The sequence below is a fragment of the Bacillus rossius genome, chromosome 2 (genome assembly GCF_032445375.1).
Source record: "Bacillus rossius redtenbacheri isolate Brsri chromosome 2, Brsri_v3, whole genome shotgun sequence".
In the NCBI taxonomy this organism is placed as follows: domain Eukaryota; kingdom Metazoa; phylum Arthropoda; class Insecta; order Phasmatodea; family Bacillidae; genus Bacillus; species Bacillus rossius.
This window is the reverse complement of record NC_086331.1, coordinates 100,519,885-100,547,739: the sequence shown is the minus strand read 5'-3', so window position 1 is coordinate 100,547,739 and position 27,855 is coordinate 100,519,885. Positions and strand designations below refer to the sequence as shown.

The window sequence follows — 27,855 nt, the reverse complement described above, 5'->3', positions numbered from 1 at the left end:
ATTAATTTTTTTTTTTAAATCATGAAACATCCACGACGGATCCGTGTGCTCAACGCCCGGGCAGATCTTCGAAGACATCACCCTGTTTGGTGAGTTTCTACTACCTTTACTCCCCGACCATCATAGCTTTGAATATATATACTGTATAGAAGTCGCCAGCCCAGGTTAAAATTTCTAATACGGTTTTGAGGTAGTTGGTTAATTCACCACCGCAATCGCCACCATCTCTAGCGCATCGACTTGTGGTGGTCCCTAGCGGACAAGTGTCGAACTCTTCAAACACCCCTTCCCCCTCCTGTTGAACGACCTTGAGCTGCAGTGAATGATAGGTGGGGGGTGCGGGGAATGACAGCGGGCGACAGTGCTTCGCTCTAACGTGTAAATAACAACTCAGACGATACAGGGCATTACGGCAGCGCACTGCAGCGGTGAAGTTCCCAAGCTGCTCATCATTCGCTTCTGAAAAACGTAGAGTAAATCCTATCCACTCGCGACTTCTATACAGTATATATATTCAAAGATCATAGTGACTACAAGGCATTTTCTGCCTATTCCACCAACTGTCTGTGAATCAGTCCTCATCATGAGTTTCGGCTCTGTTCACAGACAGGGTACAAGTACCGGACCAGGGTACAAGTACCGGACCAGTTTACAAGAACCTGACACATTCCAAGGACCAGATCAGTCTCCACGGGCCAGATGACTAAGGCCCTCTGACGTCCCGTCAACTGTTTCACTTCGTCCGGCAACCTTCAAACCGCCAGCCCTTCAGTTTTTAAAAACCTTTTTGGACTAGCATTGAACCACGATGTTGAACGTATCTGACAGCCATAAATGTCTCATTAACACTTAAAAGATCCTGGGACTGCGATGCAGTTTATTGTTATGAATTTTATTTAAATTATGTTAAAGATCTATTTAATTGTCTAATAAAGGCCGGCCCATTCTTTTAACAATGTGACATGTTATATTTATATATATATATATATATATATATATATATATATATATATATATATATATATATATATATATATATATATATATATATATATATATATATATATATATTTGTTAATCAATTTATAAAATATTCAATGTGAAAATAATCTGAAGTAAAATATAAACAGAGGTACTAATATCTAGATGAAATCATTATTTTGCCTTCTGAAACCAAAAGATCCACTTGTTGCCCCCCAGTCATCAGGAGAGTGAATTGTAACAAAGTTGTAACATAACTTGGGTTTACTCTGTTATGACTGAGGAGTGTAACATGACAAATGTGTAGAGAAAATGCTATTGTATCAGATAAGGTAAGAATTATTTTGGGTTCCGTTAATTTATCAAGTTTTGTTTGGCTTTTGTCATCAGCTAACTTCGTTGTTTATTTTTGTTATGTCATAACTTTATGGATATTTATTATTTTAACTTGTGCCAGAATATAAAAATACTAATAACTTGTTTCATAATTTTAAATTTATAACCGCGAATTGGTTTCTATTTAATTAGTGCCAAGGATTTGTCTTTTGTTTACTATTTAAAATATGGCTACAATTTTAATTATTGGCTAAAACTTTTATACTAACATCAAAAATAATAAAAATATTAATGGTAAGCAGCACAAATTAGTGACACAAAAATGGTTCAAGGAGATCAACTTTTTTTTTACTTAGCACTTGTTTCGTAAATGGTAGCACAGAAATATCAGCTAAATTTGATATATTTAAAAGATTCGTAGCCAACATCTAACCCAATTTTTAACATAGAAAAGTGTTATAAATTATTAGCTAACACACCTCAAGTTTTGAATTTGGTAGCAAAAATTAACATTTATTAAGCACTATTTTGTGTAAGATTCACACTTACACACAGATGATATCTTTCATGAATAAAGCTACCTTGATGTCAAAATAGGCCAGCATTATATTAAAGTATTAGTTTTAACTTTTTACTTACATAGCACAAATATTAAAAAATGTAATATAACCAGCAATAATTCCTGACAGAGAAACGACCCCCCAAACTTATTTCAGAGTTAGTAGCTAACATGACGTAAGGTAAGCAGCAAAATTATATACAGCAACTTTTCTAATATAGTCAAAACTAATTTTTCTTCATTACAAATATGCAATGTTAAAAACAGTAATTTTTTAACAGATTTAAGATAGGATTTCCAGAGAATGGTGTCCAAATGACAAATTGGAACAAACATATAATATAAATAAGTTTTTTGTTTATATTGAAAAAGTTTTACATTTTAGCTGTAAGTAGCATAAACTGAGCACTTATTCGGACTTAAAAACGTTTCTCAAAAAGGAAAAGAATATGAGTTGTCACCAACTTGACACTAAATTTTACAACATAGAAGGGTCTACAACTTATTTATTTATATCATAGCAAACATTTAGTTCCCAACCGCACAAATAAGCATGAAATAAGCATTAATTCATGATGTACATACAATTTCCCAAATTTTTTATCTACTGTAATAGGTCTCTTATTGAACACTAAAATGTGCAAAATGAAAGGCTCTATAACTTTTATTATTAACAAAGAACCAATTGTGTTTCCACCATACAAAATAGCACTAACTAAGCACTAATTACAACCAAATTTTAATTTTGAAATTCCAATGTGTCCAAGCTAATTTGAACTCATGCTAATTAAAAACTTATAAAGAGCTATAAATATTTTGTTAACATAAAACCAACTATGAAAGTTTAGCAATGTGCAGAAAAAATTCTTTAATTCATGCAAAAGAAAAAATTCACAACAATTTACATCTACTAAGATTGGTCACCAGAAGTGTAGCAACATAAACATGTATATCATTACTTTGGTAAATATTAATGTACATACTAAATGTATTGGTGTGGCAAATGAAACTTTATGATAGTGAATATAGGTACCCTAGGATATATTTGGTAAACTAAAATTTTTGTATTAAAAAGTAATCCCAAGTTTTAAATTACCTAAAATCTTTCAATGTAGATTTCAGTGTAGATTTTTTCTTTTTAACTACTAAACAACATTATAATATAATATTAGTGGTAATAATAATAATGTTGAATCAGCTCAATAAGTTTAAGATTTGTTTGTAAATAGTATTTACAACCTGATTTCAGTTGTTTAAGCAAAAACAAATACACAAACGTAAACTTAGTGTTGCAAGTTTAAAAATGTTTCAGGTTAATATTTTAGTGGAAAATTTATAGTATTAAGTGTTTAATGAATTTAAAGATGGGCAGTATTTTAATATAATTCCTTGTCAAAAATCAAGTCGAAGATTGCAAGACTGCAAACTTACCAAAACAACACTTATGAAAAATATGTCAAGATATTGTTAACATGTTCACTTGATAGTTTGTGTAATACGTAAAATATTTTGCTTTGTTGAATGCATCCGTCCATATGAATTGCATTGACAATGCTGTTAGTAGTTTTCACTTCTTCAGCTGTTAATTTTCCATCATGAAGACATAGTGGTGTTACAACAATGAACCCTTTGTTGGAGAAGTTTGTTTTATTTCCTAAAAACCATTTGACAGTCTTGACCTAATTGCCACATTGTAATAGACAACAATTCACAATCATTTGTAATGAATGTGTCACTTGATCTTCCACCAAAGCATTTAGAAAAATATAAATCACAACCAATGGTTTCATTAACATCCGTTTGCATAACAACTTAGTTTTTCGTGATAGAATCACTCATGGCACTTTTGTAATCTACAATACTTATATATTTACTGTTTTTAACCTTTTTGTGTCTTTCTCAGACTTCTCTAAAGTGTGCGATGTGGCAGCCTTCTGTTTATATTTGTTTGGAAATATAATGGAAATATTCAGGATTTTTGGATTGTCCGACCTTTTGTTTTCAATGAAATGAACACTGTATATTTTTTAAGTGTTTGATTATTACCTAAGTGAACCCCCAAGAATGGAAAAAAAACCTGTAGGGATCCAATATAATATATCAACAATCAATTTATAAACAGTAATTTTATAAACTTAATATTAAAATAAAAGCACATTACACTGTTAGAAATGATGGCAAAATTTTATCCGTAAGTTCACGGACCATATGTAAAAAATGTATAAAACGATGTGACATCTGTAAAAGTAAATAATTGCTGTGTTGTTTTATATAACTTTTGTTTAATTTTCTAACAGATATGTTAGTTTGTTACAGCATGGAAATGAATGAACTATCTTACTAATTTACAGTTTGTTTTCACAAGTCTCCTTTTCTATCTCAGCTAAAAAAACTACGCACAAATTTAAGTAAAATTTGTAATTTCCATGCTAGTAACATAATCTCCACATAGTTTGTTCGTAAATTAATGGACTTCCTTATAGCGTATACATACTATTTTTAAATTTATCATTCTTTATAAGCAGTGTAGGCATACAGCTTTAATCCACAAATTTCCTTTCGTTCCTCTTCAGTTTTCCAAATTGGGAATGAACAGAACACAATATATGATAGCGTATTTCTGTAAGCATTACTGTCTGCAATACCTTTTTGCTTTTTATAACCATCCATATTGCTAATCATTTTGAACAATCCCTGAAGGCTGGCGCAGTGTCTGAACTCCTGCCATACTGCAGTAGTTACCACGTTTGCCGCCAGAGTAGCGCACATGGTGCCTATATGCTATAACTTTTTATGTACTGTAGCACAAATTCAGTTTTTTTTTATGGCACAAATTAGCACAAACTCAAAACTTATTTTGGACAAATTCTGAACTTGAAATGTGTGGTCGCCAACTTGACACACATGTACATATGTTGCTCTTTTCACCCCTCCTTTCCCTCTCTAGTAAAGATTGGATACTGGTATTTCCTTGGGCGGAATTAATAAAAGAGGGTAGGATAAAAGTATCAGTGGTAGCAATATAAGAAGCAGGGGAAAAAAGGAGGCCAAATACGTGGTCCACTTGTTAATTTTATGTGAGAAACGTGTAAAATGTGTAGGCCTATGAATAATTATGAACAGTTATTAGTATTAACAATCCACATGCTGTTCACAACTGTAATGGAAGTAGTCACTATTCATGCGATTGTACGAATAACAGTGTGTATGAAAGGCGAACATGATTACACCGCATGATACGCTGTAACGTCCACTTGATATTTTTTAATGTTTGCTACGGGAGAGACGGTAGCATAACAATTTCAAGCATCCTAGACCAGCCGCAGCACAGAGGGCGAGCGGTGGGGCAGGCAGGCGGGCAAGCCAGCAGCTGACTGGCCGCGCAGCAGTGGGCTGGCAAGGAAGGCTTAGAGTGCATTCCATGTTCACATGCTGTGGCCGGAGGTTAATTTATTTGTTGTATTACAAGTATTTAATATTTTTGATATTTTATTTATTTATTAAGACCAAATACACACAAATAATACCAGATATATTTGGTTTAAAAAGTAAAAGACATTTTTCTTTGGGGGAAGGGGAGGGCCAAAATGGGCCAACCCCAATTTTACTAAAGTAACAATTTTACAAATGCAATCCGTTGAACCGTGGGCATATGTAAAATCGGGGTTCTAGTTTAAATGAAATATTTAAATTTGTTTTCTTCTTGATTCCAATTATTTACAATAAGTTTCACTCTCTTCAACTAGAAAAAAATACTATGTAATACTGTTTTAAAATAGTACTTAATTTATTTCTTTAAAAATCAAGTGCCATACTTACTCCCTTTATGTCAATGTTCGGAAATCTTCTCACAATATATTTGATTGATGATTCCAGAGTTTTGTCGGATAAGAAACCAGGCTTCGATTTTGCATCACCACATGCCTATGGAGAAAAAGAAAACAGTTTCACTCACTCATAAGATTGTTATATTATGGTCAAATAAATACAGTCTTTGAGTGACTGTGATGTGATGGTACTCATGAGAAAGCATTTACTGAATGAGCGTAAGATAGAGAGTGGGTATGTTAGGATGTGTGAGAGATAATGTGAGTGTGAAAGTGTATGTGAGAGAAGAAACGAGTATGACTGTTTGAGAGAGGGTAAGATCATCAGTGAGTGTAAGTGTATGACTGTTACAGTCTCTGCGCAACTGAGTGCATGTATGATGTATCAGTAGAAATTGTATTTAAACTACGAGATAATTTGTTGGGAGATTCTATATGGCCATGTGTGTAACATTTATTAGTTAAGAAGGTGTGCGAAAACTGTTTGTAAAAAGAAGTGATTGGTGCTAGATATTGATGATGGGTTGATTGACTCGGAGGCTGGTTTGAATAATCAGCCATCGCCATGGAAAGATGGTCATAGCTTGACTGACTGGTGCGGACTAAGCAAGATTATACTGAGGTGGCTCCCCCCCACTGCCAAGGGTACATAAACTACAAAAATAACAAACAAGAGGCATTAAAAAACCTATCTTGACTATCCAAAAGAAAAAAATATTCAAAGAAAAAAAAATTGTAATAAAATACGTACAAGGGTACCTACATAACATTGAGACAATATAAACACAACAGGAAACCTTAGGTCTATTGCCACAGTTTTCTGTCGTGACCCTAGCATGTTAAGGTGTTTATAAGAGGGAATGGCAGTACAAGTGTATGTAATATTTAGGTCTATAATCAATAATAAACAGTTAGGTTTGGTTATCTATAGTTGGTAGTGTTAATAGTGGAGACACTGTGGAAAAAAAATATGTTTTGATTTTAAGCAAGAATTTCAAAAATCTTTAGGCTTCATCTTACTTCAGTTATGAAATATTTATTACTTATGCTATAAAAACACAAACTGGGTGTCTACCAAATCTAGTAAATGAAATTCCCTGATTTTTCCAGGTTTTCCAGGTCTAAAACTGAATTTTTCCAGGTTTTCTATAACACAATTACGACATTCCACGAAACTGAAAAAACTGCATAACAATACATTGACGGGTTTCAAAGTATTTCAACTTACTTAAATGAGTAAAAAAATTACCTTCTTCCAGACATGGCCAAAGTGACTCAATTGATGGCAAATAAAACATGCTGCTACAAATATTTCACACAATTACTTTTGCAAAAAACATTAGTAAAAGGAAGCTCCCGTCAATTTCGCAGTGACTCAACTTTTGCGTCTACTGCACTTGCTTCAGAACGAGCCAAATCCAACACTCGAGCCTTCTTAAACTGCAATGCCTTGATCTCCTCTTCAACTCTTCTTTTTTCTGCCTTCTTCTTGTCTGCAGCTTCCTTTTCTTTTTGTTTTGTTTGCAGGGCTTCCTTACGCCTACAATTAGCATTTCTTACCTACTGTAACATGGACTTGGTGATATCAACATGCTCTACACCTCCAGAACATTGAACAAAGTAGTACACTTGTCTTTGTGCAATCAGTGTTTCTTCCTGCAAGTTTTCAGTCAACAGATTAGAATTCACTGAAAATCCTCTTTCCAATGATGCATTTCCATGGGAAAGTACCAACATCATCCTCACAAACTTTAGAGGGCCTGTTTTAGCAGCTACTGTATATGCCTTAAGAATGAGCATCCACAGGCTTCTTGTCCTGATAGCCACCTGTTTTGAAGACAACATTATAAACTGTACTTCACACGCTGTTTCCTCACACCCGAATTTAAAGCCACAGACGGACATAAGCAGGAAATTCCCTTGGTATGTTTGTACTTCAGGGGAATTTTGTCTTGAAGTTATTTTACCATAACCTTTGGACAAGTCCTAACATCATTTTTCAGTAACAGGACAAACTTTTCTGGTACTTTCTCTTTCTTGATGGCATGGCGTACTGCATAACTCAACTTGATATTGTTAGCAGTCAATAGATTTTCCTGGTTATCTACATCCAATCGAGATACATTGCGTTTGTCCCTAAAGCTCTTCAGTACCTCTGGTTTCTCAAACTTTCCTGCCAAAGTTAATAAAATGTCTACCAGTGAATCATAGAGAAAAAGTGCCATGGGTGCTTCACTTTGGAACATTGTAAGAAACAATTCCAGCTCTGATGCTAAAGAGTGGAAGAATGTCAATTTTACTTCTGGAAGACTATCTTCAAGAGCACTTTTCACTACATTGAAAGAGACAGATGAAATAGATACTTCACTAACAAATTTCTTTGGGTGGGGTAACGTTTTTATGGCACGCTCAGCAACTGCAGTATTTTCTAACCATCTGATTGCACAAAATTTCTTGGGAAAAAGCTCTGATCCAGTTATTCTAATGTAATCTGACCTCCATGCAGGTACATGCTTAAACAAAAAGTAACTGTGCCTCAAAAAACTAATAACGTCCCATTGTGTAGCAGAAATTCCAGTTTTGAAAGCACCATGGACCGTATGAAGCCCACAGCTACCAATTCCTAGCAATTATGGCGAATCTTCACCAGAAGTGTCTGTGATACGTATTTTCAAAGCTAACAAAAATAACCAGTTTACGATGGGAGCAGCCATAGATACTTAAAATTAAATGCACCTGTCGGTATAATCCGAACGTGAGAAGCATATGCCACAGCACGTCACGTCAGCAGGATAACAGATCAGCTTGAACCAGTTTGTATCACGTGATTTGACGCCACTTCCGAATCAGAAAATGGATGTGGGAACTGTTCATTATTTGCCATTCAAAAATAGAAATGGGAGGGGATACACTTGATGCTACGTTAATGCAACCTGATCAATAAACAAAAAAAATTGCCAACTACAACCTACCAAACAAAGATTCCCTGATTTTTGAAAAAAATTTCCTGATTTTTCCCTGATATTCCCCGATTACAATATTCCCTGATTTTTCCAGGTTTTCCAGGGTCGGTAGACACCCTGCACTAATGTTTTAATTAATAGAATTAAATTGTTAATTATATGTGCATAGTAAACCACATTACGCTTGTTATCTATTCTAGTGTACGTTACAATACATAAATATTGGCATGTGAATCGTAGTTTGGAGTTGCATTTGTCACTATTATCTATAATTCTCAGTATAAAAAACCAGGAAAATCAGGGATTTGGACAGGAAACAAAGATATAAATTTTAAAAAAAATTATATCACGGGGAAACAAGTTTTTATTACCATTCCTTAATAAAAATATTTTTCCTCAAAAATTACAAAATGTTGACTTTTTCAAAGTTTAGGCAAATTTTTTTAAGTATAGGACTGGAAAAAAAAGGTTGGTATTTTTTTTACAATCACTAATACTAAGCTAGTGTCAGAAGAAAATTCATTCTTGGTACTGCTTTCATTCCTAAAATTAAAAAATTGCAATTATTCAAAAAAATACAATTTGTTTCATATAATTTTGGAGGTACCACAACATGCAGAGCTCAATATATTTTTGTTAACAATACATTTTTAGAAACCTTGTCTTTTCAGCTTTCAAAATAGGCTAAGATTAGCTTTCAATGTTTATTGGATGATTAATAACCAGCAATTAAAAACAAACTAAAAAGGCCAATTTCAGTGTGAAACTGTGCCTAATAGTGCATATATGTAAGAAATCATATACAACAAAAATAAAACAAATTGTTTTGTGCTCTACAAGATATGGACAAAATATTATAAAAATTGAAAATCTTGCGGCAACTATTTGTTCAAAATTTTTGTTTATTTTATACGGACTGACCTGCCTTCAACATGAACACAATTAAACATACAATTTTTGCAAAAACCAAATACTTTTAGGTTTATATCAAAGTATGTCACCTGAATTAAACTTTTCATTGAATCAAATTCACTGGTGCTGCTCTTCCTTACTAAAGCCGGTACCAGTGGTATAAAGTCAGTAGGTATCCTTATTCACTTATAACACTGCGTTATTTGGTTCAAATATCATCTTAAAACACAGGTGTTTTTAAAATTTGCTTACAATCTGTTTCCCACTAGGCATTCAGACAAATGGCAAGGATTACAGTTCTCTAAAATAAAAATAAAAATTTTAAAAAAATCCTGTTTGCTTTGGTCATTGTTGTAGATTGCATGTCTTTTGTTAATGTGGGATACTTTCCAACAGCTTGTCTGTTACTGCTCTCTCTGACTAATCAGTATAACTGGCTAAAAGTGTGGCATGAATTAGATTAATAAAAAAAAGCAAAAATAATTCCAGCGCCACTAAACAGTGTAGTATCCTCCATATTTTAAGAGATCTTTAACAATTGAGTTCTTGAAACTGATTGGCTTCTGGGTTTTAGCCGTATCAAAGGCAAATATATGACTTCAGACATTGGCCACGAAAGCCTGTGATCTTTATTAATTGAGTTCCTGTTTTTTTTTTTTGTGTCATATCACATACCACCATATATTTTAAAATGTGATGTGACTGCAGTCATTGACCCTGAATGAAATTCATCAGTAAAAAAGAAACAAGAGACAAGAAAACCTGCAGAAAGCATGTATTGTTGCCGTATTGGAAATGTGATTTCTCATATCTGGTGTAAGGGTGAGACATTCAACAATAGTGGTAAAAAGTAACATAAGTAGGGTAAGTGATGCATTTTGTGGGCAAGGCATGTAATTTTCCAACTTAGATGTTTTCAACTTACTAGACCACATAAATACAGACAAACAGATAATTCTCAGTGAATTTCAAAAATTGGCAGGTTTCTTTTAAGTTTCAAAATGACAAAAAAAAATTTCACTGTTCATTCCCCATTTCCCGGTCAGGTGTCAACTTGTGGAAAATGAATTAATTTCCACGTAAAAAACTATTTTATCATCCACAAGGCTATTATGTTTTTGTAACTTTCCCCCATATTGGTGTCCATATAGGCCTATTCACAAAACCATTTGCACCTGCCGATTCTGAATGCGTACCTAGTCCTGCCAATAAGTGATTTATTATATTTTTGGGTTCACACAATAATCATTGCCACTATTTCTTATCTATTTGATTAAATTACTAAAAAATTTTGGGTACATTTTCTTGTGTAATTTTTTTATTAGTATACAGTGACTGCGGTTGTGCGAGTATTCCGCAAATTTGTTGCAAGGTTTTTCCGCAATGGTAATGTATTTTTTTAAATCTAGTATTTAATCATAACTAAAGTAAAAAGTTGGTTACCTTGAGTCAGCCACATTAATATACAGTAAAATTGTTCTTAAATGGTTTATAATCATACAAAAGGACATTTATTAATTTCCATTGAATTCGGGAACACTTCTTAGTTGTAAACGGGTTTTAAATTAGGGAAAATTGTGTAAATAATGTATTAAAATTGCTATAATTAAATTCTTACAGTAATTTAAAATAAAAATGGGTTTCATATGTCCTTGTTTTAAAATATTTCTAACACAATTTCTGTGGACTACATAACCCTTACCACGATAATGTTTCATAATCCAGTGAAAACTGAAAAAGCCTTTTAGTGTGATAATCAGCATAAAATAAACATTTTTCTAATTTTATTTCATGAGCAGCACTTTCAAAATTTACCCTCAACCATAACCCCCATTTTCCCATGCTTGTACCGTAAGAATGTACATGTAGTTATCTCAAGTAGCAGTGTCTAGGAAATAGGCGTATAGTAACTAAAGTGAGAATTTGGTTATGTTAGGATTGGTTAGCTACATTAATCATTTTTACACTATTTTTTTTAAATATTTAAATTCTAAGATTTTATGCATTATTAATTTCACTTAAGTTATTATTCGCCTTATTTCTCAGAAGCTGTTAATCTGAGGTATTACCAAATACAATTTTCAAATTATTTTCTGCAGAGTCCATGAACTTCATAAATACCATCATCACTATCGCTGGGTAATGTGTAGAGTAAATTGTAAGGATTACGTCTTTTCCGTAAAAAAAAATTATAAAAATTCTAAATGTTGTGTTTTAGAACACTACAGACATTTCTCTATGTACCATGAAAACAGTGTTTCAAAATTCCTATTGGTTTCTGAGAAATTATCATTTATAGGTTACTCTAGGAAGCCTGATCATTGATGCGGCCATCATTATTTATTAGTGTGGCCAGGACTGTTTTCCACAAGAGATTGGCATAATCGTCTGTGCTTGCTAGTGACTTAAATTTTAGTAACGTAATCTAAATTGTTTTCCACGAGAGCTGGCCTGATTGTTGTTGCCACCCTACTGTTTACATAATACTTGCTGAAACTTAATTTTGTGGTTCTCCAGAGATCCTTAGGAATATAGCATAGCCGAAACTGTTTTCAAAAAGACAGAGATGTTGAATGTCAGTACCTTACAGCCAGGGACCAGACTGTTTTCCACCCTAATTAGGCACAACATGGCAATGACGTCACTGCACAGGCTACCTAATTCAAGCTATAAACTGTAGTTTCTCATAAACCAGTAGGAATTTTTAAACAGTATTTTCAGGAAAAATAGAGAAACGTGTGTAGTGTTCAAAAATACATTTTTAATATTACAATTTTTTGTATGGAAAAGCAGCACCCTTATAATTTACCATGTGATTAATATTACTACCACGCAATCCAACCCGCTGTCACTACGGTTTGATACTACTTTTGAAAGGGCTCGCTTACAACTTAACAATTAAAGCCTAAATAAAATGCCTCCTTCACTATCTTGATTGAAAATGAGTTAACTAATATTTTAATCAGGATTTTTACAGAAATCCGTAAATTATATACCTTTTTAATGTTGTATATTCGAGTTAGCATACCAATTCCTCTGTCATTAATTAATGACAATTTTTCTGCTAACTTTTGCTGACTTGGAACAAGCTGTCTTGCCATTTTACTATAAAACGTAACATGTGCTGATCAGTAATTAAATTTTTTAAGAATTTTCCATGCTCAGCCCATAAACAATTCTATTAGTTGACATTTAGTTACATCCGGTGTTTACATTTAAACTAACACTACAGGACAATTTAACAGTAATGGCATACTACTAAAAAACTAAATTCATATGGCGTTCCTAAAATTTCTCTCACGCCCTCCCGCGTGAACGATATTGTTCACTTTAGCTGCTCTTTTTATGAACCATTACCTCTTTCACGTTTGATACACCAGAAAGTAATATGGCGGAAGATACATAGATTAATATTGTGACATTTTTCCTTGTCAGTTTGGTGAAATGTGTATAATTTATACCAGCTAGCAACACTTAAAAATATGTGAACAAAAACCCTGAAATCATATTTCATCTATTGAATTGTCAAAACATTATGTCATAACATGTGGAAGAAATCACTTTGCAGTTAAGGAAAAGGCTAGACATACTGGGAGAGGAGGGTTGGGTGATTAGGGATAATTACCTATCTAAACTTGCCAGAGATAGTGTGGAAAGAAGAATCAGACGATATGCGATCAAGTAGCAGAGATGGGCATTTCTAATTGTAAATATAAGAATGGGGCAGATAGTGGAGTTTATCAGGAAGGGTGAATGGGAGATAAAAAAAGGTTATCTACTAGATGCATTGCAGGTGAGCCCAGTGGAGGCAGTGGTAAGCACTATGATAATGGAGGGTATAAGCGACCACAGGATCTGAGTAGTGAATATAGAAATATGTCTAAGTGCTGAAAAGGAAACATGTGGTGGAGCAGATAAAGTTGGGGCAGATGCATATATGATGGCACAGAATGGTAGGGGGAAGGAATTGAGGAACTACATGGCAAATAGGTAGCATTGAAAGCATTCTGGAGCAGGTGGTGGAGTGTTTTTTCCCCGAAAATAAGGTTCAACAAGGGGAGTCCTCTGTTCTATAGGAGAGACATAAGGGGTATAAAGCTTAATGCATAAGGTTTTAGGCTAAGGCCAGGAAGCTAGGAGAGAAGAGGATAAACAGATATGAAAGATCTGAGAAAATAACTGGGGAAGAAAACGAAGGTGGCGAGTGATGCTTACATGGAAAGGCTGAAGGAGAAAGGGGTTAAGGGAAATTGGGAAGATTTGTACTGCTATGTCAGAAGAGTGTAGAGGAAGGAAGGACTACTGGTACTGACCACAAACACCGGTGCTCCTTTGGTCGTACAGGCCACTATGCCTCATTCACGTCTCAGACGAGAATGTGCAATGAATGTGTCCTTGGGCAGCCTAGTGCAGCATTTTGCAGCGAGGAGAACGACCCCAAGGTGAATGACAAACAGTCTCAATACATAACAGGCTCTCTCCCCTCTTGGAACATTACAAAATCAAGACGTTTCATGGGGAGGCGATGTTGTCGTGTTGAAAATTGTTGAGGGGCAGAATATTCTTAAGGGAAATCGAATCCCCAGAATGGTGAAAGGAGTCCCTGATACTTAGAGTCTTTGCTGCCACTGGTTGCTGGTTTGCCAAAATCATAGACTCGCCCCTCACTGCCTCGACATCCCCAGAAGTCAACTAGGCTCTGGAGTGGTCATGCCCTAACATGGATGTCACCATTTTCTGTGACAGTGGTAGGCACCCTGAGTCATGCTGTTTCATCTCTTGTGGACACAATTACTCGGTCCCCCCCTGTTTTCTGGCTCAGACGACACCATAGTTCGTCAATGTTTGCCAATTTTCATGATCTTGCTTGTCCTGCATTCTGTATATAAACTGTCCTTCACCTGCAATCGCACAGCCTGCTATCCACGTTGGTTCATGCGAACAGTTGCGAAGCCAGACTGCATCACTAGAAAAAAAACTGGCAAGCCTGATAGGTGTTGGTCTCTGGGGCTCATGAGACTTCCTGATGGTCTTCTAATGCACTCGGGTGCATTTTAGTCAAAATGGTCTACAGGCACCGGTTCATCGGCATTTTTGCATGGGTCTTAGGATTTTCCAAATAAGGTATTGTGTGTAAGGAAAACAACATACATGCCAAGTGTACTCTCCAATCACCCTGGGGTAGCTTCTTCAGTTTCTGTTTCACAATTTGTACAGTACATTCAGCCTGTAAATTGCTTGAAGGATGATATGGAGATTTCTCTTCATAAATGTTGCTTCATCTTGTGATCTGAAATATGTCCCACTGTCTGCTACTACCAAATTGGGCAAGCCATGGCACTAAACATGTATGTACTGTAATTCGTGCACAACTGCCGCAGCCGATGAACTATTTACCCATCTGACTTTTGGCCACTTTGAAAATGCAACTACAACAATGAAAAAGATCATCACTTGGAATGGCCCAGCAAAGTCAATATACAGTAATTACCATGGCATCCCTAGGGCTGGCCATTATACCATCTTCAACTTGAGGGGATTATTGTGACAACTTTGACCAGTAGCACATTCCCTTACTATTTCCTCAATTCTTTCATCCAGCTTCGGCCACCAGAAATATATTCTGGCAACTGCTTTCATGCGTAACATGCCATTACGGTTAGTGTGGAGCATCTTTATTATCACTTGGAATTATTACCCTAGATTCCCATAACAAACAATAATTATTGTGCACAGACAACTCATATTTTCTTACATAATAAGGTTGCAAGTCCCCAACTTTAATGCCAGTTGGCCATCCTTGTCGTACATATGTCATTACCTGAGCGAACACAGACTCTTGTTTTGTTTCTGCAGCCACTTTTAAGGGGTCAACAAGTGGCCCCAGCAAATCTTCAAGCATTAGTACATCACATGGTGTTGTGACTGTAAATTCCTGACTGAGCAGGTGCAACCTGCTAAGAGCATCAGCATGACTAATACCCTACCTGATCTGGCCCTATATTCCAATTCATAATCATACATGGCCAGCATCAGACTCCAACATAGTAATCGAGGGAAAGTGTATCTGGAATAGGTTTTGCAGGATGTATTAGCCTTAGGAGTGGCTTGTGGTCTTTTACAATTTTAAAATGTCTACCCACAAGATACTTCCTGAACTTAGTTATACCAAAGATACTGCGAGAGCTTCCTTATCCAATTGGGAGTAGTTGCACTCACACTGTTGCAGTGTTCTGGAACCAAATGTCACAGGGGCCTCTATCCCATTCCCTTGCTCATGAGCTAGAACTGCTCCAACCCCATACTCTGAACAACACACTTTAGGATAAAGGGCTTGCCAAGGTCATAGTGAGTAAGGAATTGTATGATGTATGTGAGTTTTATCGGGGTACTAATGTTCCCCTCACCCATTAATTCCATCAATATTACATATTGATCTCATTACCTATCATAATATTTAATGGTGTAGATGTCTATGAGAATATAACACTTAATTATTAATTCATTCATTCTCAACCAGTCATATTGCTAAGCCTGTTCGAGGTAGAAATTTAATTTCGAGAAACATCGAAGTTTCATCATAGGAAGCCTACACTTTTTGTATGTATTGTATTCACTGTGTTGAACTTATTTGTAGAAGCATATAGATTTTTTTGCTACTGTGTATGTGCTGCTTATTTTGTCGCCCAGAGCGATTTGCTTGTTCTCAATCATTGCTTGTTATTTATTTATTAATTTGGTTATACATTCATTTTATTTCCATGACTGTGACATCGACCCAAATGTCTCCTCGGCTCCTTCAGGCCGTTATGCTTCGTCAATGTCCTCCCTTGCGATACTAGTGCACCGACTGTGAAGTGCGGCGAGCAGGGACGCACCCGCGTGTGCCCTAGCATGCCAGTGGGCTTCTTTTTGTGTGTAAATAATTATGCTTTTTATGTATTTTTAAATGGTCACGAGCCTCAACAATTGTGTATATTTTGTAACGTAACAAAACTCTCACGTCTGAAACACTGTGTAAATACTTCGCTTGTCCTGTAATCATAACTAATTAATTAATGTGTAAATTTGCTTTTTAATTATTACTCGCTAAAAATGTGTTAATAATTCTGTGATTTTCTCAAGTGCTTATGCCGTGCTAGTAATGTAATCGCAGCCTGGCGCATCGCGGGGTGGGCCTCTCCCACGCCGGCCGATTTAACCTCCCCTCCCCTCCTCCGCGGCCCGCGGGCCTCGGTCCGCTGGCGGGCGGAGGGGTGCAGTGGTGTTCTGGGCGCGATAGAGAGCAGACGTGCACGCCACTCCGCGCTGCTCGTGAGGCGCGTTTTGTCATCTCGCAGTCCGCCGACAGTGAAACATCACGGGTCGTCTCTGCAGCTGAGCTGCATTCGCTGTATCGCTGGCCGTATTGAGTTTTACGAGTTTTCCGGGACGTCACCAGCCGAACGTCATAGGCCGTGTACGCGCATCTACGGACCGCCGAACCTCTCAGTCAGTACGAATATCTTACGTGACGGACCGCGCACGCGCTGTGCATCATTACAGAACAATCGTAACCGGGACAATAGTTACGGGATTACCTTCCCAGTTTGCGTCGGGACGTATTAAAAGGACGAGACTTTCTTCCGGGAGTCCGGGTCGTAGCGGGGAGGGCGCTCATTCCGCGACGTGTCCGCCAGGCTGCGGCAGGCTCTCTATGCGACAGTAAAAGGGGCTCGTGGAACGGACATCACCGAGTTATCCTTGGAGCTGCCTACCATTCCTCCTTCTCACCTAAAATTCCCTCCAGGTCCCGTATTTCCCCGTCCCGGCCACGTTGGCCTAAACCTACACCTCACCGACGAGAGCTGCATGGGCAAAACAGGACAATTACACAAACGGGGAATCAGAGACCTAAAGCAGAGGGACGTCAACTGTGTTTTAGTTTTACTGATGTTATTACTTTTTTGGAATTCCTAATTTATGTTGTGCCTCCTCGATCAGTGGTGTAAAACCGAGTCCCAACCCTGCCCATAGGCAATCACAATTACACCAACCACCATCGTTGCCGCTAGTTTTGTATAGCAAACAGTTTTTGTTTGATTTACATTTAGTTCATAGCTGGGCTAGGTGGCCCATCATTCATACATATCTGTAGCTAATTTTAGAGCAGTGTATTTTAGTACCATGCATCCGCTATTTACGAATAACTTATAGCGAAGTTACAAGGAACTCACAACACATCCCAGGTGAACAAAATGAACACCACAACTAAGAAATGCAAGATCTGCAGGGGGCGCGGAAGACTGCGATACTGGAAAACTACCATAAAGACAAAATTCCACCTGGCCTCTTCGAAAAAGGCGAAAAAGTACCATAATGGAAAACTGCCATTGCAAAATGAAATTCTGCCATATTTTCTTATACACTCCATGGAATAAGTACAGCAGCATTGCTCTCGAAGTAGTGTATAGAATACTCGGTAGGTAGCGCTGTCAACCCTCTAGCTGTTTCTCGGGTTAACTTTAAAGCCAACAGATAATGCTTCTGACTGTCATAGTTGCAATCACAAATCACTGCATAGATCACACACTAGTATAAACAAATGTTTCCAAAAATGTGTTATAGGGAGCAGCACTGTATTCCTATTACAACGATTTGTAAAAAAAATAATAATTGTAGTTTTCCATTATGGCACCTTTCCTCCTGTTTTGATGGAGGCGACGGAAATGTACCACAATGGACTTAAAAGGACAAAGGGGAATCCTGCCAAAAAAAATTTACATTCTATGGAACGAGGAAAATGGCCTTACTCGTAAAATCGTAATGTAACTATCTTCATAGAATTTACATTTTCCCACACTGGAATAATCAAAATAATTGTAAATCATTATTTAATGAGTGCAAATCCAACACAAATTTTCAAGGGTTTTCTTATGTAATGTTTTCATTATTAGAGTGATGAAACACAAAAAAAAAAAAAAATCCTCAGATATTTATGTTTTTAATATCCATATTAAATTATTTAAAGTCTACAAAATGTATTTTTAAGATGCTGAAATGCGAGGAAAATATTTTTGTGTAGTTTAGAAGGCACAGATCAAGCAGCACAGTTGCTCTAGGGGAGACATAGGCTCGTACATCGAATGTTAGTAGGTTTTGCACAGGCTATTGCAGTCTTTCAAAAATAAACTCTGTTAAAATTTAAGTATTTTTTTATATATTAGGAAATAAGAACTAAGTATTACTATGCGTAACATATAATTCTGCTTCATTAAAACTGTCAGATTAACTTGGAATTTATTTTGGTGTGCCTTATAGCACCTATAAACGAATTATGATACATAAAATAATAACAAAAACACATTAACACAAGACATACTCTGATACATATCAATAAATTGTGACAAAACACGAAACACAACACACAGATAGATAAAGTTCATGTTAACTAATAGGTTACTTTGGTTTTCACAAAAATCTTAAACAGAAATGAAAATGGTGTATACAAAATAAATATGCAGATTACAAAAGTTAAAAATAGCTTTTTGCTTAAGTTTTTTACCAATGAGTTATAATTTTTAACACATTTTATAGTTACTAATGGTTTTAAAAGTGTCACTAATTCTGTAATTGCAAGAATGAATTATTAATCCAAACCGAGATATATGGTATGAACCAACAAAAAAGGTAATAGAATTTATATAATAAAAAATGCATCACTGATTGAACTTCAAATAAATAGAAAATGCAAATAGTTCATATAGGAATGTAGCATATTGAAAATAATTTAAATGCCTGAAAATTTTAAATATTAATTGAAGAACTTTTTTCTGCATACTTTCAATTCTATTCTAAGTAATTAAAATTAGTTGATGCAGAGAAAGTTATAAATTTAATAAGACCTAAAGATCTCCATGTGTTGCTAATAGTATTACATATCTACATGTTGGTGAAAAAAAACTTGGCATCCAATATAACTCGAAGGTCTTAAAAGAGGACACCACCTTTAATATAATTACCAACTTACTTAGGTACTATGTGGTAGTTCTGATTAATTGAATTAGTTTTTTTTACTAAAGGTTATACAATAAATGCTATCGTAATTCAGAGACGTTTGTTAACTTGAAAATCCGATCTGGACAGCTGAAATATCTTGCTGAATAGTTTCACAAACATATTTCCCAATTAGCCTATTTTTTTTTCATCAGCATCTTTTCTTGATCAATTCTTATTACAGTTGGAATATCATTTATTAAATATTAAAGAGTAGTTGAGATAAACTACTACTTTGCGAAACACCTAATACCATAAAACTGCATTTGCAAATTCGACTGGAAATCATCTATTAGTAAGATAATAAACACACAGACAAACATATGTATATACATATATATATACACACACACGCCACGCATTGCTTGACGAGGTCTAAATTTGATACATTTTTAATCATAAGAAATAAATAGAATATTTTATTTATATCTGGATGTTACACTGGTGTGTGTTAAAGACGATCGTCCTGATTAAAAACTAGGTAGTTTTTCAGAAATAATATTTTTAGGAATAAAATTCATGTGCCTATAAATATTTTTTTCGTTGAAAACTTCTAAAATACTACATAAAAAAGGTATTGGTCAATAGTTTTTGACTAAAATTTAACTGTCAATAATACTTAAGAAATTATATACCGACAAATGGTTCAATACACATCGGTATACAAACACTCACTGACTGATACACACTTAATTCAAATATTTTATGTACAAAATGAGCGGATACTTGCAGTCTTCTTAACACTGACATGGTGCTATTCCACGAGTTTACTGTAGTTTCGTGTGTCATTAACACGTGCAGTACGTGCAGTAACATTTAACCTCGGTAACGAACAAATTTATGTCTTCTTATGTTGATCGTTCAGCATGAATTATGTAATTTTATAACAGTGAAATATAATTTGTATAACTAGTCTGGCAATTTTTAGTTGATTTCCTGCAAACAAACTTACAGCCCCGCTGTACAATAATTATATAGAAATATAGACTAGTAAAAAAATATGAAACAGCGTGCACTATCGATGGTAAAGTTATTTTGATATAAATGTTAGATATTAAAAGAGTGTGTTTTGTTAAAATATGCGTGTGCTTGCAAGCATGAAGTTATTGTTAAAACATTATATTTATTTGGTTTTAAAGCCACAGAAAAGTTAACTTTTTTATATCACTTTTGGCTTTCTTTTGTTTTACCATGCTTAATATGCGCAGCTAATACTGGAAAGATATTCAAAAAACTGTTTTCCAATAGGCGTTTTCAAAATCTTAAATTAAGTACTAAATCTATGATAGTGTTAGAGACGTCAAATTTAATGATACGTTTTCATGCTGACATTGCCGGAATTTCAGGTAATGATAGTAGCCTACTTACCTTAAATCGATCAGTTTGTGAAGATTAAGAATTTAGATGACACTAGTTTTATGAGATTTGCTTACTTGTTTAGAAATATTCACATTATTTCAATACAACTATATTTTATTGGAACTTGCAGTACTCCTGAGTACAGAATTCTTGCTAATAGCTTACCTTAGGGTTAAGTAGGAGCATACATCAGAGTTTAGCAGGAGCATACATGTTTTATTTCATACAATGAACTTCTTTGAGTACACAACCACAGAAAGTTTTTTTGAATATTTGTGCACGTCGCAGTGACATCGCTATTTAATTATTTGTAATTTTTATTGTCACAAAGGTTGGAATACGGTGTTTTAAATATGTTGGTTGTGTAATAGTATAAAACATGTATTATGTTTTAACTTTTACGGTATAAAAAATTATTTTAATGGTTGTGTATGTTTATTTTCGTCCAAAAAGTATTTTGTACAAAGTAAAATATACTTCACCAAGAGATTTAATTTTTTTAAAAATAATTTTGTTGTTTTAAATTATTATGTTCCAACCTTTTTCCTTAAGTTTAAGTACTTAAGTAGATATAATAATTTCGCTATTAAATTAAACACTTCATACATACTGCACTTGATGTTTTGAGATTATTACGAAAAAAATATGTTATTTTATTTTAAATACTTTTTTTTTGCAAACGTGCGGCTTTAAAATACCAAATAAAACATTTTTTTTCCCTTTTTGTTAATGAATGTTTCTTGCAATAGTGGGGATTGATTTATATATATATATATATATATATATATATATATATATATATATATATATATAAGGACACACGCCATTGCTGATTACAATGTATGTCATAAGAAAACAAGGGAAAATCAGAGAACATCAAAACATATAAAACATAGACGGCACAGAAAATTACGTAGAAAGAATTGGTATTATTACAGTACAGACGGACAAAGTGGGCTAACAACGACAAGACAGTAGCAACTAGAACAGTAAATAAAGACGAAAAATACTTTGGACAACTCTCAGAATTGAAGTTTTCAGTACTTTTACAAAAGATTCTATTGGAAACCAGTTGACAAGGAATTGTTTGCAATACTAAAATAAAGATATAACTTTGGTTATTTTTGCATATATGAAATACGGTTTATCGCGGTATAACTGAGTATTTCTCACAAAAATTAACTAATATTTTTATACTTTAATTGATGTGTTCATTCGGCATAGATTAAAAAAAAACATGGAAAAGATAATCGACCGAATATTCAACAGTTTGGCTTTCTTTTGTTTTACCGTGCTTAATATGCGCAGCTAATACTGGAAAGCTATTCACTGTTTGCAAATCACTTTAAATATTGGAGCTACTGGGACAACGCAAAGCATAAATGGTAACACTATTTTGTATTGATACAGTTATTTTCATGTAAATGTACAAATTAACAAATATGTAAGTTTACATGGATATTTATGTTCCATTTACAAAGAAAATTTACGGTGCACAATGGCAAACAGAAAAACTCAACGATGCAACTTAACAGATAAAAATTGAAAAAACAACGGCTATACAGAGACGCACAGGTAAACCCAGCTATGTGAATAAACAGTGACGACAGCACAGACGAATACAGTGAGCATCAGTTGAGCGAAATAACAGATATTTTGTAAACCACAACGATGATAGCGCAGACTAACACAGTTTTATGATTCCTAACAGAACAGTTGCTGCGGTTCGGTAAAGAGATCTATTCCCTTCTTAAGGCACAAACAGACTGAGGTTTGTCATGACATACAGTTTAATGAGTAATGGCGTATGTCTGAAACTACATCTTGAATTAATTTATCTATTATTTAAAATGTTGTTTGTCAGTTGAAATTTTATTTTATACTGACTTTCTTTAAACAGATCTGTGTTTTATTTGTTTTTGTGTATATTTGTTTACACTTCTGTTAACAAGGCACAGGTATTAGTGCAGAGAAGCTTACTCAAAAGAGGAACCTGTTTCTGTAACAATAAGTGTCAAGAGCGTAGTAAAAAAAAAGGGGGGGGGGGGGGGGAAGTAGGGTTGCTAGATTTATTTAGACAAAGAATTTTATTTGACAAAAACTGCAATGGCAGGAATTTCAAAAAGCTCTTAAGGGATCGTCAACTAGCCTAAAAAATGTATTTTCAAGCATTATCTTTGTAAAAGAGTTTCCGGAGGAGGGACTGGCTTCTGCCGTCTCCTTCCACAAATACTGGCTACATCAATGGTGAATGTGTAAACAAAATCACATGTAGTTACACGCACTAGTACACGATATACTCAAAACACGTGAATTATAATTTTGGTGACTGTAATTTTGAAAAAAAAAAAATAGTAGTTGTATTTATAATATTAGATGTCAATAATTTTTCAAGACATGTGATCATAGCCTACATGGAGTACTTTAGTCTGAAACTATGTATTTGTACTGATATGTAATGATCGTACACTCACGCCTGTAGCATGGAGCATCAATACAAGGCAATCTGAAGATGAGAAAAGATACACTATCGAAGTTTATAGACCGAGTCATAAGACACTAGATTCATATTCCAGAGAACGCAGGTTCAAATCCCGGCTGGCCATTGTCATATCGTATTAAAGTCTTAAAATTAACAGCGAAACATATAGGTATCAGAACAGACGAAAAAGGTCTGTATCTTGCGTTAATATTTTCATAACTATATAGGCTTCGGCCTGAGATGCATTTAAGAGTCTTCCCTACATAGACCTCCCAAATACACTTAGTTTTAATTTAGGTTAAGAAAAAAATTCTGTTCAGTGTAGCTCACGACTCAGACGTGATAGCGCGGTGATTCGTGTGTTTTTGTATAGAGAACCAACACTGGGCAATACCGGTTTTTACGTTCACAAAAAAAACATAAATGTTGATATCATGCCTTCGATATCTCATTTCGCATATCACAGGCCAATGTTAAATAAAATTTTCGTATAATATTAATTTAAATAAATAGTAAGCTACCATTTAGTGTCTGTTTTGAATTAAAATTTTTAGATTTTAGTCACTGTCCCGTTTTTATTGTTTTTATTTTAAACCATTACACTAAAAAAGACTCTCTGACATAGACGTTTAACGCGAAACCAACGGCCGCGAGTCCCGATACAGCCCCGCCGATTTTTTCTGCTGATTCCTGAACGCCTTTCCACAGTGGCCACACCGATGCTCGGAAGATGTCGGTGAACCTCCAGTGAACATCTGTGATACAGTAGTCATCGATGGTATAGATGACATCGAGTTATCAAAAATGGTTACTGATCTCATGCACCTGACTAGTCAAACCATACACTCCACCAAAGCTACAGCTAAAAGAGGACCCATCTCGCCTATCCATCATTTGCCAGCCAGGGTATTTAGTGAGAGCGAGGCCAGAAACCGAAGTTTCTATAACTCGCGAAGTGCTTTCAATTCAGATGCACCCCACACATTTGTTCAAATCATTTGGATCAACGGGCGGGGTGCGTGTCCTGTTAGGTAAGTTTGGCACCCTGGCCTGTGCTTGTGGTGTAATGCTAGATAAGTAGTATAGGATAGCCGGAGCTGGGACTGGCTTCTGGCTGAGGTGCGAGGTGCCGGTCAGCCATCTTGGATTGTGACGTCACGGCGGCCATCTTGGATGAGCGTAACGGTACACAGCGTAACGGGACAAGAAGGACATTGACCTTTGACCCTCAAAATTCGACAAAATTGGGCAAAATTTGCCCAAAATTCCTCAAAATTCGCCAAAATTTCCATTTCTGTGGAAAAAAATTCCACCAAAAAATATCAAAAAATTCCTCAATTCAAAAATCAGGATTTCGAAAATCCTCAAAAGTCATTTTGCCCTAGAAAGAACCCTAATTCCTAAAATAGGCTTAAGCATCCATGTCTAAAACCTCCGATAAGCCTCTGACGTCATCTAGGATTATGACAGCCATCTTGGATTATGTCGTCACCGTTGCAATTTCCGTTACGGCCGCCATATTGAAAATCTTTATTTATTATCCGATATTAATGAAAAAAATGTTAAAATTTATAAAAAAATTCAATTAATAAAATTTGAATAAAAAAATATTTAAAAATTTACTTTTACGTCACGGAGTTCGGAGTCCTCGGTTCAAACCCGACGAGTGCAAAAAAAAATAAAAATGGCGACCGATCCTTCCCCCCGTGGTGGCTGCTGGCAAACTGTCTCCAACCACTTTTTTCAAAGCATATATATCGCCAGTGAGCATGACGTCATGTCCGCCATCTTGAAAATCCGTAATTTTAATGCTAGAGATTCGGGAAAAAATTTAAAAAAAAATTTAAAAAATTAATCAACCTAATTAAATAATAAAAAAATCCTTAAAACCACTGTTGCACTTTTCGTGATGACTGCCATCTTGAAATCACCCGCTGGAGGTCACCATCTTGTTTTCGTCCGCTAGAGTGTGCTGATACCATGTTAGTATAATTATATGGTCACCACACCTTTGACCTTGACCTTGAACTTTGACCTTGACCTTGAAATTTGACCTTGACCCTGAACTTTGACCTTGAAATTAAACCTTGACCTTGAAATTTGACCTTAACCTTGAAATTTGACTTTGTCCTTGAAATTGACATTTTCCTTGTCGACAATCATGGATCCGACATTTTATGATCAGTACATGCTACCAGGAGCTACCACCTGCTGGAGTACGCCATCTTGCGTGTGTACTTGTATTATAGAGGACATTTCCATCTGGATAATTTTATTCTAACCCGCTACAGTGCAGTAATCATTTATTACGGAGGTACCCCCGCCATCTTGAAATTCGGCCGCCATCTTGAAATCATGTAATAATGTAGCTAGAAAAGCGGGAAAAAATCCAAAATTCATCAAAAAAATCACTCATTAACTTACATATCGATTCGATCCGCTCCAGTCCTTGGTTCGATCCTCGATCGATGCAATAATGTTTAATTTTATGAAAAAAATAATAATTTCAATAAACCATGTTCAAAATTCATTAAATAAATTGTCAATAAATATAATGATTGATTAGATCGAATAAGGTCCTTGGTTCGATCCCTGGCCGATACAAAACAACTTTAATTTTAAAAAAGTAACAGAAAAGTGTAAGGTTCGAGAAATAAAACACCACAAAGTATTTTACAAACATAATATTTATTACACAATTTCTATCCTACTACAGAATCACTTGCGAAACCCAGCAATCTTATAAACATTTAGCCCTGCATAGGCGTGCAACGACTACTTCTTAGCTCCAAATGGCTCCAAATGCTCCAAACGGCCTCCAAATGGCTCCAACAGCTCCAACAGCCTCCAAATGCTTAACACAGCTCCAAATGGCTCCAAATGCTCCAAACGACCTCCAAATGCTTAACACAGCTCCAAATGGTTCCAAATGCTCCAAACGGCCTCCAAATGCTTGACAGCTCCAAATGCTTGACAGCTCCAAATGCTTCAAAAGGCTCCAAATGCTCCAAATGACTCCAAAAGGCTCCAAATGCTTCAAAAGGCTCCAAATGCTCCAACAGCCTCCAAGTGCTTAACACAGCTCCAAATGGCTCCAAATGCTCCAAACGGCCTCCAAACGGCTCCAAAAGCCTCCAAATGCTTGACAGCTCCAAATGTCTCCAGCAGCTCCAAATGCTCCAACAGCTCCAAAAAAAAGGCTCCAAATGCTCCAACAGCCTCCAAATGCTTAACACAGCTCCAAATGGCTCCAAATGCTTGACAGCTCCAAATGCTTCAAAAGGCTTTAAATGCTCCAAATGGCTCCAACAGCTCCAAAAGGCTCCAAATGCTTCAAAAGGCTCCAATTGCTCCAAGAGCTCCATCTTCAATTGGTTCCAACTGATTCCAATTACTTTTCTTATCGAACTTGGCATGATTACTTACATGTTTTTATTAGTATACATTTTGACTGGCAGTGGTAACGTATTTTGCACCTTTAAGTTATAAGTTTTATTTAGAAATCAGATTTCGATAAATGGTAGATACCATTTGGAAAGAAAATATATTAATTTATCTTCAAGTTTATGCACATACATTTAATTTAAGCCATTATTGTATGTAGCCAGCTTCCCTCAGTTCTTTGAGTATGAAGGATATTTCTTTAATGTTCGAATAGTTTCCTGCACAAAGCGTACCATGTAGTAGTCGTAGCCTGTCAACCAATATGTTAGGATCTTCCCATGAGGTATAATCAATCTCTTCTGCTGCGTTCATCATCCTTGCATGTTTGTAATAAATATTATCTCTGGTGTCTATCGTTTTAACACCAACCACAAGGTCACTTTCGTCATCATGCCAGTGATTATCACAAGCTTGATCAGGATAATTTATTTTATTACGACGTTTCCATCGTTTTGGTCTCAAACCACCATCACAGTCTTCGCTCTTGCTTGCTTTCGGTGCTTCAGCACAGTACTCAATCATGTCACTCTTAGATGGGTCATCACAGTCTTCGTTCATGCCAGCTTCTGATGTGTCACCACAGTCTTCAATCATGTCAGCACCACAAACTTGATCAGGATAATTTATTTTATTACGTCGTTTCCATCGTTTTGGTCTCAGACCGCCATCACAGTCTTCGATCTTGCCTGCTTTAGGTGCTTCAGTACAGTACTCAATCATGTCAGCCTCAGATGTGTCACCACAATCTTCAATCATGCCAGCCTCAGATGATTCATCAAAGTCTTCGACCTATTAAGCTTCAGGTGATTCTCCATCTTTCACATTTTCATGGAGACGACTAGATATTGGAGTAAATATATTTTCATTTCTAATGTGGTTACAACTTCCTTCGTTTGTTTTAAATTTTAAATTATTATCTTGATCCAGATCAGTAATTTTAGCATTAGCTTTTTCGCC

At 35.5% G+C, this 27,855-nt stretch overlaps 1 protein-coding gene across 1 annotated transcript in view; it reads right to left on the bottom strand.

The window, feature by feature from the left end:
- The window catches only part of LOC134529517 (membrane-associated protein Hem), a 131,435-nt gene extending 118,537 nt beyond the window's left edge, over positions 1-12,898 (bottom strand). Inside the window, exons 1-2 of the mRNA XM_063363686.1 lie at positions 12,575-12,898; positions 5,696-5,800 (exon numbers count right to left, since the gene is read on the bottom strand). Of these exons, the coding sequence (XP_063219756.1) occupies positions 5,696-5,800; positions 12,575-12,679 (210 nt within the window). The 5' untranslated portion in view covers positions 12,680-12,898. The remainder of the gene's footprint in view (positions 1-5,695; positions 5,801-12,574) is intronic.
- Positions 12,899-27,855: the final 14,957 nt, after the last annotated feature.